Source organism: Tyto alba, unplaced genomic scaffold, assembly GCF_018691265.1.
Source record: "Tyto alba isolate M040663 unplaced genomic scaffold, T.alba_DEE_v4.0 Super-Scaffold_7, whole genome shotgun sequence".
Taxonomy (NCBI): Eukaryota; Metazoa; Chordata; class Aves; order Strigiformes; family Tytonidae; genus Tyto; species Tyto alba.
Window position 1 is genome coordinate 9,853,849 of NW_024881328.1, and position 13,344 is coordinate 9,867,192.

Below are 13,344 nucleotides of genomic sequence, written 5' to 3' on the forward strand. Positions count from 1 at the left end.
TTGACTAGAAGTGTTGGAAAACTGCAGCCAAATGGTTTCCGTGTTGATGCAGTTTGATTTTAATTTATTCCTGTAATCCAAAGTTAGTTTCAATATTATTTATGAATCACAAGAAGTGCATAGATATCTGCATTTTCCATAATTGTGGTGAAAACAGCAGTAGGACTTGAAACCACATTTTTTTCCTAAAAATCACTCAAAAATAATTTTTAAATTATTTCATTTAAGATACCACTTGTTTATTTGTTTATTTAAGATCACTCGTTTGTGCTGATCTTTGCATATGGAGCATCATGTTGCTCAAGAAACAAAGAACATTGACTCTGGATATACATACAATGTATGTATGCATATATTATCATGCAGTATAAACACCACCAAGCACATTTTGATCAATCTATTTAGATCCAAGCTAATTTTTCCTCATGACATTTATGTGTGAGGGCTCTATGCCAGTATCTCTGGCTCCAGGTTTTCATTTATACTAGGTAACTGCTGGTTAAACTGGCTATATGAAAGCTATTGAAACTATACTTACATATTGCACTCCTTTAGCTCTGGTCTAGGTAGCATAACAAGTTATTCTTAGGGACATGGATAAGTTGTGGACTTGGCAGTGTTAGGTTTATGGTTGGACTCGATGATCTTAAGGGTCTTTTCCAACCTAAATGATTCTGTGATCCTGTGGTTTTATTCTGTGACTTCCCCATTGCTGTGTATTTTGTTCCACCACATGCTCCAATATGAACTTGGGACTAGGAGAAATACAGCTGCTGCGTGTGTCGTGGGATCTTCTTTCTCTTCCCAGTATGAGGTTAAACAGCAAAATAGTGCTGTGCCATCTTATATCGTACCTGAAACTGGAGAAGTCCTGATTTGATCTCTGAAGAGCAAAGTACAAAATTTGCTAAGCAACTAAGAAAGTATTCTTTATTTGCCTTTCTTCTGTCTAATGAATACCTGATATTATTTGTATTAACAGTTGTTAGCAAGAAAACATATTTCATCTGGAAATTTTAGTGACTAATCTAACTAAGGGCAGTTGGATTTGGCCCTAGTTAATGGATGGTAAGACAGGAGACAGAACAAATGGTAAGAGGCAAGCCCAGATGGAAAAACATCTTGAATCTTTTGAAGAATTAATTATCCAACTAATTAGCTGGCAGTCTCACAAGAAGAAGGGCTGGAATTTTGCCGTAAGCTTAGGAAATAAAGAAGTATGATAGATCCTATGCTGAGATGTAGTGATCAGCCATGATTGCTGGTAGAAGCAGCTGGTTAGCCAGACTATCTATGTGGGTGCACAGGACACCACTTGTTTCTGTGAAGTAAAAATACTTACCCCTCTGCATAGAGCAGAAAGTGCAGTTCAGTGATCTGTTATGTAGAACTTCGGGCTCTGAAGACACCTGTGCTAGTCCAAAGAGTGGTGAACTCTGTGTCCTCTCCAAGGTCACACAGAAATGTAATCAGAGATGGGCTGCTTTGAAGATGCTTTAAGTCAACATCTTTAGCATTGTCATTAGCAACTGCTAGAGTTCTGCAGCAGAAGTGTTTCCTGAATGCCTGAAGGTCTCCTTCTGGGCATAATCAGAAGTTCCTTAGTCTTGCCATAGCTTATATTCCCTATGTGAAATGTAAGCAAGACTGTCATGTTCTCTGGGGTATTAAATGGGAGTGCTGAAATTGTTCCAAGTTGGAATAGTTATTTATATGTTTGTTGGCCAGAGTCTGTGGAAGAGTCTGATTATTTCCTCAGTTCACCGGTAGGACACTCACCTGTACAGGGAGAGACCAGTGCTTGTTGTATGGATATTCTTTTTAACCAAAGCTGTATTGATACAGCTGCTGCCTTTGTTTCCTTTCCAGATGTATCTTCTCAGTAGTTTTAGAGTTTGGTTGGTACCTTCCTTGAACTAGGTGTTTGTCCTGATGAATCTATGTACTGACAAACCATGCCATTAGTCACACTCAACTATTTCTTTCCTTCAAAACAAGATGCTGGATTCTTCATATTATCTTTTTATCTTCAAAATTTAATTTTCGGAACTATTAAAACTTATGTAATTGTAAATTGTGGCTGCAAAGCCCAATGATGCTTGCAGTTTGCATTGCATATTTCTATTATTATTGATGGCAAAATGTATTTGTGCTGATGATGTCAATCAGGAAGTCAAACAAATCTGCCATGCTCAAACTCTGGAGGATTAATTAGAAAGATTCACTCATTAAGTTAGGAACATAAGTCCCTGATATATTAACCATTAAGGGAAAGGTGTCCAAATTTTCCCTAAGATACATGTCAAGACAATTTTGAAGGCTGTGCTAAATAATTTTCTTCTGTTTTACTTGTTAGTTGTTAGTGACTTCTGCTATCATTTCACATTAGGTAATGTGGAAATACTAGACTGGGGATCTGCAAGCTTCTGCCTTTTAGGACAGCTTCTCATGGCTTTTAAACTGTGGCCACACTACACTAAGTGTGACACAGGCCAACAAGTACCTGGTTGTGGTACAGAGTGGGGAGACATACCTTCAGCTTGGGTGAAGCATGACATGAGTGAATAATGTTGCTTCTAGATCGAAGATGGCTCCCTCTCACATTGAGGAACAGCAGTGGCAATGCATTGTACCTCTACGGTTAGTGTTTGTATCATGTATTTTAAAAGCTTGTTGCATGGCAAGCTACCTTATCATGTTCATATAAAATTAAGTTTATCCCTGCGTAAGTCAGAGAAAGGACTAATGCTGCATTGCTAAGTCTACCTCCTTAACATCAGGTTTGAGAGAAATTTGATGCTCTCAGTTTGGTATCTTTTCTCTGCAAGTGAGGCTGGTGACTGGGTCCAGGGAAGGAGATAGGTTTTGTCAGCAAGGACTGCAGCTCTGTTTCTCTTCCACCTGAAGAATACTGGGCTTTTGAATATAAGTACAAGTCTGAACTTCAGTGTCTGACTGAATTTCTAGGACACATGCAAATATCCGATAGTGACTGTCTCAACTGCCTGGGCTAACTGGCTGCTGGCAGCCTCTGATAGAGAAGCTGCCCCTGCTTTCATAGAGAGCTCAAAGCCCTGCTTCGCACACACTCACTGCTTCTGTGCATGGTAAGCGATCGGATGGTGACCTCCACACAGCTCCAGGCAAACTGCTGCTGCTGCCCAACTGGTGAGTAAAAAGCTTGAACTGTTGCTGATACGCTACCCTGCAATCAGAGGAGTGATTGAGTGTGGATATGCCCATGCAGAAGGCTTTGGTGGAGCACCTAAAGGGAAAAAGTGGAGTGGTTTTCTGTAATTTAGCAGCTTTTCTCTGCCTGTAGTGTTTGAAATGATTAAAGACACACAGGAGGCCTCTCCAGCTATTGGCACTGGGTTTGCTGTTCAGCTGTGGGATTAGATGTCTCTATGTTTTCACAGCTGTCTGCCATCTGGAACTAACTGCTCGGACTGGGTGCTCTGCTTAAGACCTCAGCCTGAAATAAAATCATGTAATTGTGAAACATGTTGCAAACAATAAGTATTTTGGAAGAAATTAATTTAGAAGAAGGTTTATGAAAAAATCGTTTAGAGGCTGACAGATGGAGAAGAAGGAGAAGGATTAGTGCTGTAGGTAGAACATTAGAGCAAGCAGAGCCTCAAATTACTCACAGTCAGTTGAAATAAATGTGATCATTATCAAGAATTAATCTCCCACTAATCCAAAACATTCTTGCAGGTATTTTTCATTAATTGGAAAATACTTAATAAAATAATTAAAGGAATGCTGTCATTTTTTCTTCATTTGGTTTAAGGCTTGATGCGATTATCTGTGCAAAATCTCTAAGAAAACAAAAAGTCAATTTTGAAGGCCATAGATTTTGATATTTATCCCCATTTACAGCATTATTGTCTGAAGGTCTTAACTGAAAAATAATTTTAAATACTTTAAAAATACTTTGGAAATAGGCGGTGAAGAGGTTAAAAAAAAACAATAATAATTTTCATATAAGATAGCATAGCCTGGTTCCTCTTTGTGCCTTTTTCAATTTATTTTCTTATTGTCATGCCTGAAAGCTGTGAAAGCATTTTGGGCACAAAGCCACTGATGTATTCATGAGAATACCTGTCTGATATGCTGTTAGCAACTCCTCTTTTAGCAGTTTTGGAAGATTCAGTAGTTACAGTCAACATTTTAGTACTCATGATGTAGCAATTAGACCCAGGTATATACTAAGAAAATCCCTTTTACTTTTACTTGTTCCCAAATACCTGAGTGGAGACAGACTAGCAAGGGAAATTCTTGTTTTACATGACATTGCCCAGAACGCAGTATACAAAGTGAAGTATGTGAAGTCCCCACCCTGGAAACCTTTGGGCACATGGTTAGTTTTACTTACTGAAGTCAGGATTTTAGGCACATTTATTTGTAAGATTCTGCTCCAAGAATATATTTTTTTGTTTGTTTATTTTGATCAGTAATTCTTATCCCAGTGTCATGATTTGTTATCTGCCTTGCAGTATTTGAGGGTTTAAGTCTCTTGTAGGAAAAGTAATACTCTGAGTTCTCTCCAAGCCACTTGTTCACTCTTGCACTCAATTTTAAAGACCAAATTGTGGCTCATAAATTCAGCTTCTGTGTATAGTGCAACTAATCGGCAGCAGCAGCCGCCACCTAAAAATAAAAATTTCCATCTAGTCTTTGCGTTTTTGAAATAAAAGCCTGGAAATCTATTTTAGTGCAGCATAAAATAGAACTATAAGGAGTTTTCTACAGATACTGTTTTCACCAGAAAGTATTGGTGTCAATGTTTAAATTGAACAAGAAAGCTAAAAATGTATGAACCAAGGAAAAGAAACTTAGGTGTTTTGCAGGAAGGGGAGAGTTTGACCATGATATTTAAGGACGTTCTCTGATTCTAGGGCCTGGTATAGGACTTTTTGCATGTTTCAGCTGAAGAACAGTTCCATTTCTGCTCTTAGTTGGTGAGCTCACATTAATCCACGTAAAATAAAACCAGTGTCTGTTCTCCTCCTAAAGTCACTTCACATTTGACACTGCCTCTTGCAGCATGAGGAGCATGGAGGGTGTCGTGGCCACAGCAAGCAAATGGAAGCCAACAGTAACCGGGTTAAAAAAACCCACTTCACTGCTGTCTGGTAGAACCATAGTTGTTCACATGCTGCTTCTAGTTACGGCTGGTTCAGTGGGACATGAAGCCAAGATGCTTAGCTGCTGGTCAGTGTTGTATGTGCAAGAGCCAGACAAAAGTGAGCTAGATCACTTTTGTGAACAAAATTAATTTCAATCAGTGATCCACTAAAACGTCAGTGTTTTTAGAGTTATATGTGAGGTACATTTGTACCATATAAACATTATACTGAGAAGAAGATTCACAGTGAGTATGCCTATTAGAAATGTCCTTCTTGGTTGCATTGTTCTGTCAGTAAAGTCAGCTGGGAGACTGTTTTTTGTGGCTGCACAAAGCACTTGTGCTTAATTGAATCCACAGCCTGGATTTACAGAGAGCAAAGCAAAAAGCCTCTCAGACCACTACTAGTAGCCTTCACGATAATGTTGCCACTCCTATTACAACTCTGCTGCCTGTTTTGCTGCAGAAATCAACATTTTTACTCCCAGGTCCTTATTTCCAAGAGGTGAATGAGTTTAATAATTACAGATGAGCACTTTGTCATATTCAGGAATGGAGGGGAGTGCAGTCCTGAGTGCAGGGCTTAGGTAACATCACTGCAGTAAGTGTGCATGAAGCCATTCCTGATGGTACAAACAGCAGTTTGTGGGCTTCGTGTGGAAAATGGCACCTCCTGAAATGTTAGAAATATTCAAAATTACAGATGATATTAAATGACTGACCATAATGGCGAGTCTTTCCAATATGTTTTTCCAGAATCAAACATGGGGATATTGATCTTTCAAAATGCTGCAGGCAGTGCAGAGCAATAGTTGACAGTGCACCAACCCTAAATCATCAATGTGCATTTACATACTGGTTAGTTTTGTGGAGGAACATGGATGGTTGTATTTTATAAATGTTTTGCAAAGGAAAATAAATTCATAATTTTTAATGTTAAATTCAAATAAGCAATGAGCCCGAGGCTTGCTAGGGAGAGAGCTCCTGGGTGGCTTTGACATTTTTCAAGAACTTTAAAATGTTCGAATCCATATGTTCAAGAAAAAAATTGTTCTTTGGGGTAGCTTTCAAAGTTGAAAGAACACGTGTCACAAGTGATGAGGAGAAATGTGAAACTTCAGATGAAAAAGTACACTAAGAGCATTGTGGGGGTGTTCAGAGGGTGGCTGAGAACTGGTAGAGGATGAAGACAAAGCCGCTTTATGAAATGAATGGGGGATAAAGCTGAGGGAGCTGGCGATCAGTGGCACAACAGTGAGTATTCCTTCTGAGATATTTACTTATCTGAAATGTGTCAAATGGAATTAGTAATGCCTGCTAACTAGTAATAACAGGATTAAAGACCTTTTCATGGTTCAGTCATAAAACAAGTAGTTCTTAATCCTGTACTTTGGCTGGCAATGATGGCTTTAAATGAAATTTTTTCTTTGCAGAGAGTAGACACTGTGGGTATCTCCACCATTAAAAACATAAATGTCCTGAAAAGGGGGAAGAGAAGCAAAAATGATACTTCTAATCTTCAAAAATGAATTAGAATGATCTCATTTAATTAAAGAAGCTTCAATAAAATAGAATCATTTGATCAAGTAGGCTTTTTTTGTAATCTCCTGAAAGCAGTTGTTTATATAAGAAGAGATATTCAACTATATGAAATCACTCCTTACTAATAGTCAACAGAGTGGTTCCCACTACTTACGCTATCTGTAATTTAGTCAGATAGGAATATTTTTAGTTCAATTAAATAGCAAGTACTTGCCTAAATTACTTCGTTTTTCTTGGTTAAGCAAATAATCATGCCTTGTTATTACCTGTATTTGTTTCTTTTACCTTAGAAGAAGATGTACATTTTTACTGTGGAAATATAGATTAAAAATAAATGTTTGTCACTATTATTTCAAAAGCTTGATAGGTCCAGCGTTCTCTAATCCTTGTTTTCTTTTGATGTTAATCCTGGGTCATATGTCAACTTCCCATAAATTCTCAAATGTATCAAATAGTATTTATAAAAGTATAAATTTAATTACTGGTCAGTACATTTTGGATTATTCTAATGGGATCAATGATTTTTACTTCAGTTTTGAACTCATTGGTGACTTTTGAATTTCTGACCATAAAGAACTTTGTTCCAAGTTACCCTTGATTCCCAGTAGTGGTTAAAAACATTGCATTGCTCATGGTTTGAAAAAAACTCACCTTTATTGCTTTCTGCAGCAGAAATCATGAAGTGGCTACTGTTAAAAATCAAAAATGCCATTAGTTTAGGGACTCATAGGGAAATCTATTTGAGATGGTAATTTAGAAGCAAAGAGAACAGCAGTAATAGTCATAATAAAACTTTGCTCTCTGGTTAGTATTTTCCCATAAGTCGTTTATCATAGAAGTATGAAAGAATGATAAATGACTAGGCTTTTAAAATGGTCTTTGGTGGAAATATATTTAATTCATATTAGCAGTTCCTGAGACTCTGTATAGCAGTGTACATCGATGAAATCATGTAACAAAAATTTCTATTGTGTGCTGCTTCTCTAGTGCTGTTAGCTGCATTTTCTTAGTGTGAATCAAGATGGTGCATAATATTGATATGAGTTTGATTCTTTTGTCAAGCTGTGTAAGCACATGTGGCCATTGTATTTTAACAAAATGTAAAGAAAAAGGCTACAACTCTGAGATGATTATAGCTGGAATACGAGTCTAGTCACATACACTGACAACTCAGGAAAATGAGGAATACAGGAGTACAGACAAAAAGCATTAAGAGCATTATTGTAGGAAATGCTAGTAGCTGTGGTTCTGCTTTTTATACACGTCTGTAGCTTTTGACTTGTTAGTATCTCGGATGTTTGTTTCTTATTAACCCAGACAATTGGATAGGGCCAATGAAGAAGTTTGGGACAACATGTACCTAAATTATATTGCGATGAAGTGCTTGAAGGTCTCTTGGATGATAGAAGACAGGCAGACATATGATCCATTCTGGCATACATCTGAGTACATGAGAATTTCCATGTCATAAACATTCCTCATCATCACTGTGTTTGTCTCCTGCCCTTTTTGCAATCCCCATACTTCTCCAGTCTTTTATTTTATTTTTTTTTTTTTATTATTTTTTTTTTTTTTAGTGTTTTTTGTCCTTAATCTTTCTTTCATTGCACTTTGTCACGGAGCCTGGAACTCAGCCTCACAAAATGAGTGAACTTGAAATCCTTTGCAACAAAGTAAGCAGGGCAAACAAGGCTGAGAAGTGGCAGCGAAGGAGGAAAGGACTGTCTGTCTAGTCTGTTACTTGCAGGAAAAGGAGAAGGAGCCTAGACTTGAAGATAAAGGGCGTTTATATAGCACACTTGAGGTGAAATGTTTGCGTGTCATAGTCAGAAATAGTGTTAGCAAGCTAAGAAAAGTTAACGGAAGTCTGCTATTTATTTTTGCTTTTTCAGTGTGTTCTCACACCATGATACAAAGCTGTAACTTACATTTATGATGTATGTACTGTAGTACATACTTGCAGCAGTGTGTCTAATTTCACAGCTAGAACAACAGATTATTTTATTAGATAGAATGAAATTAATGGAAATTTTCTTTATCTATTCAACTGTTATAAAACTTGTCTCCTGTATGATTCTGAGAAATGTAACAATATTTCTTAAAGTGAATAGAAACATTTCAACTGAGAAGACAATTTCAAAGGAAGAATTTGGCTTGGCATAAGTATTAAAAGTTTGCTTAGTTTGTCCAAATTGATAATAGAAGGAAATATGAAGCCAGTGTTGGTGAAAACTCATGCTGAATTATTCTGTAAACTGTTCTGAGCCTGAGGAAATTATGTATTCATTGCTGAACATTCATTTTATATCTACCAAAATGTTCTTTTTTCTCTCCATCCCTCTTACCTCATACAGATTTATATTTTTGAAAATAACATCTACTATCAGCCTGATGTAAAGAGTAGCTCATTGCGTCTGACATCTTCGGGAAAAGAAGGAATTATTTTTAATGGAATTGCAGACTGGTTATATGAAGGTAAGCTGGACAAATATATCTGTTTATTAAAACAGATGAGAGGTACTTGTACACACCCAACAGCACAAATCTATTCATTTCAAAAAATGCTATCGAAGGTTGTTTTTGCGTCTTTGCCTTCTCATTTTCTTGCAAGATTGCCTTTGTAACTATTCATACTTTGTATTGACTGCTGTTCTGCATATAACAATATTTTCTGAGAAAGAGGAATTTATTTTCAACCAGAATGTATCAGATGTATTATGAACACCAGGTAGTATGTAAAAAATGTTAAAGTAGTGAAATCTTGATGTGGGCTTTTACTACCAACTTCAGTGGGGCTGGCATTTCAAAGAGAGCTATTCAAATAAAACTAAACACCCTGTATATTTTGCTTATCTAGAATAACTCCATTCATACCTTTGGAGCTATTCTGGGTTTACAGCACAAGTGAGGAGAGAAAGGTCTGTTGCTTTTGTGAACAACAGAGCCAATCTATGTGCAGTTAAAACATCCTCATAGAAGGCACAGAAGAATTGTAGCATAGAAGCAGAATTGGCTACAGTTTCTTTTTTAATGATGGATAGATATCGAAAGGTGATCAAAGATGATACTGCCAGGTGCCTCACATTTTTTTTTCATTAATGTCTCTCCTTCAGCCGCAGTGGAGGTTGGTGTGCTATGTGTTAGCATGACTCATGAGAGACTCCAGGTCCTCAAGCCAGGCAGTGACATTGTGCTTGACTTTAAGAACATGCTTGAATCCAATTTTGAGAGTTTTGACAAGATCTAAAAGTGCCATACTGTTTCCTCAACAGCGTCTGCCTACTTTTGCTTAAATCAACCTGGGCTAGACTCCTGAAAAACTTGCTGTTGCTGGCAAGCAGTGCCAAAATGGAGTGGGGGACAGCTCAGCCTGTGATACCCTCTGGCTTCTGAAGCTTTCTTCTTTGTTGTACCACAGAATGTTTCTCTCTGCACCCAAAATGCTTTTAATACAATAATAAATTCACAAAAAAAAAAGGGAGCAGATTATCCATCTTGGTACAAGAGCTTACAATTAATACACATTTCAATTATTCTTTCTATGGGACTCATGAATTTTATAGCTAAATAGCTCAGTGTTAAAAACTGTTACCTGAAGTATATAACTTCTCGTATGTAGAATTTTGCAGGGCAAATGTTTTTCAGGAACGATATTACACCATACAGAAAGGAACTTCAGTGTGGCCCTTAGAAATGGTCTATCCATACCTCCTGGCATTTCAGTAGTTATGAGCAGGTAGCTTACACCGGGATTTTTAAAAATCTCAGCCCAAGTAAACTCTGAAATTATAATGATGCATCCCTTAGCTGTATAAATGCCTGTGTCTGATAATTACCCACTTCCAAGGTTCTTCTGTGTGGCAGCATATTTCAAAACTTAAGGACAAAGGACATCTTCAGAATGGAATATAGTTTTATATACACGTCATATTCTTCAAACATGACTGCATGCAAATTGAATAATTCAAGCATATATAGCTCATTGAAGTTAATATAGCATATGAAATTTTTTTGCTAAAACAAAGTGAAGTTAGTAAGAGTCACAGTTATGGGCGCAACGGGGCAATCCTGGCTCCAATTCTGCAAGCATTTTGAGGGCACCTGCTCAGAAGAGGGCCACCTGGTTTTCTCTTCTCTTTGGGGTGCAACTGGGTGCAGCATGGAGCTGCAGTGAACAACAAATAATGAAGGATCGTTACACAGCTCTGATCTACAGAACAAAATGTAATATGAAACTCTTTAAAAAACATTCCTTCCTAGTCTGCAAATGATCATAAGGATATCGTAGGGTAATTCAGGCTGGAAGTGACCACAAAAGTTTATCTAATACAAGTGGTCAGTTCTGGTATTTGCCAGGTGTTTTATTTGAGCTGTCTGGAAGGGATGGAGCAGACCCCATCTAAGAATTACACAGATAGAAGTTGAAGACATATTTTAATGAAAGAAATGGGGGTGGGGTGGGGTGTTAATATGATTTGGACCTCTGCGTTCATGAGATCTACATTTAAGAACTAAACAGAATCAAAGCTAATCTTATTTGAAACAAACCAATATGATTTTAAAATTTATTTTATATTACATCTTACCTGTGTATCTCAGAAACAGAGTCTGAAAGAGGTTGACGTGGATTTTTTTGTAACTTCATTTGTTTTAAGATAACATAGTAGTTGGTAAATGACTGTTCCTTTAAGCTGCAAATATTTCATGAGGAACAGAAAAAAACAATGGGGTAACTTGGAAAGAACAGGAGCAGCTAGCAAAATAATGGCAGTGATGCTTGTCTGAGATTATGCTTCTGCTTCTCTGTGTGTGCCCATCATTCCTACAGACACATTTTATTAATCAATATTTGATGACTGAAAGGCTTTAAAGCCTCACAGAGCTTCTTTAGCTGACAACAAAACACAGTCCTCTTCATATGTGCTGTGGGTGATTTTTGCCTGTGAACACATGCATACGTGTCTCATACCTGGCTGATTTTCAAAAGGGCACAAACCTGCTTCTCCTTACTTGAAAAGGAAGCCACGTGTACTCATCCAAATATCTTATACCTCCACATCTGTTACTGCCCCAGTTTATTCTTATTTCCTGTCTCTAGAGCTATAAACATACCTTTGTCATGAGAAGGAAAAGCAAAGGGTGTCTAGTCTGAGACTAGAAGTTTCTGAAATGGTATGGGAGGTGATATGCATCCCAAAGCCTTCCTCCTGATGCATATCCTAAAGCCTTCCTTAAGTGATGTTTACCTCTTCTTTTCCAAGTTTATTAATCCCTGGCCCAAATAGCTGTTGCATTTCCTGACTTAGAGAACTCTTTGGGTTCCCAGGGATGTAGGCAGGCAGTGTGCTCTTTTCACAATATACATACTTAAAGTCAAGGTAAAAGGGAATTCTGCCTGTACACGTTGGGGGACCATGTCCATGTCTGTTGGCATGAATGACTATACTGCTTTCCCATTAACTGTTGTTTATCTTGGAGCAGTCCTCTACTTTCAGTAGTGTTTTTAACAGCATCAGAAGCTGACCAAGCTGAATATTGTCTGGATGAAGTTAAGAGATTATCAGTTGAATTGAGCACTGTTCCTCCTTTTGACCTGATTTGTTTTCTTTTATCATTTGTATGAGTTTGTTATTAGCATTTTACCTTACAAAGAATTTGAGAACAGCTTTTCTTTGTGTGAATAACCTTGTTTGAATGCAAACAGTAGTATTTTAAAACAAACATAATAGTGATTTTTGCTATCTGATACTCACCATTCATTCTCTGCTGTTATCCTGTGTAAAAGGTTTTAGTTACCCAGCTGAGGAAAGAAGCATGACCCAGAATATATGACATTGAATATAGGTCCCAGCTTTGTTGCAGCTGACCTTAGATAGTTTGACCCATTAAGCCACTTCAAAACTTTCAGAATCTGATTGGCATCTTGGAGAGTCTCCACTGACAATTTAAGTAGTTTTGTAGATAGGTTCTTAAATTAGGTATACATAAAGGCTTTTGTTCCCATTAGTATACTATTCTCAATTAGTTTTCCAGACAAATTCTTCAAATTTAAATTCAAAATGCTCACCAAACAAGTCAATATATCAAATACATAATGAACAAAATCTAAGTCTTTTCATGAGTGGAAGACAGAAGACCTATACAGGGTGACCTTGGAAATGGTCAGGAGCTGCTTTACTGAGATGCCAGCAGTTTGAGTGCTACATCTATGGTTGTTTCTTTTTTGTTTCTTTTGAATATGAAATACAATGACAATAAATGTAAGAAAACATTACATGGCATTTTTGAGAATTACTTTCATTTGGAAATCAAATAAAATTTGTATAAAAATAAAAAGTTTTGTTTGGATTTTCCAAAAGTTACATTGCAGAAAAATTAAATTTTCTAAGAATTAAAGATGGCAATTAGACTTAGACAAGAAAATCAAGCTATTACACTCCAAAAATTATTACATAAATATCACTGTGTGAGGATCTGAATGTTACCAGGTGCCAAAGCGCAGGGAAGTCAAGTATACTAAAGTTTTATATTAAAAGAAAAAAAAGAAAAACAAAAATTACAATCCTAAAAAAACTGCTTATTAAAATGGTCCAAATCATTTAAAAATTAATTAAACCCTTCTAATGGAATACAATAGAACTAAACATATGGCAGTTACAATCATCTTTCAC

At 36.9% G+C, this 13,344-nt stretch overlaps 1 protein-coding gene across 2 annotated transcripts in view; it reads left to right on the top strand.

The window, feature by feature from the left end:
• DPP10 (dipeptidyl peptidase like 10) overlaps positions 1–13,344 on the top strand; it is a 555,109-nt gene that overhangs the window by 484,490 nt on the left and 57,275 nt on the right. For both annotated transcript variants that reach the window (XM_033003141.2, XM_042784121.1), the window contains exon 8: positions 9,028–9,148. In XM_033003141.2, coding sequence (XP_032859032.2) covers positions 9,028–9,148 — 121 coding nt within the window. The remainder of the gene's footprint in view (positions 1–9,027; positions 9,149–13,344) is intronic.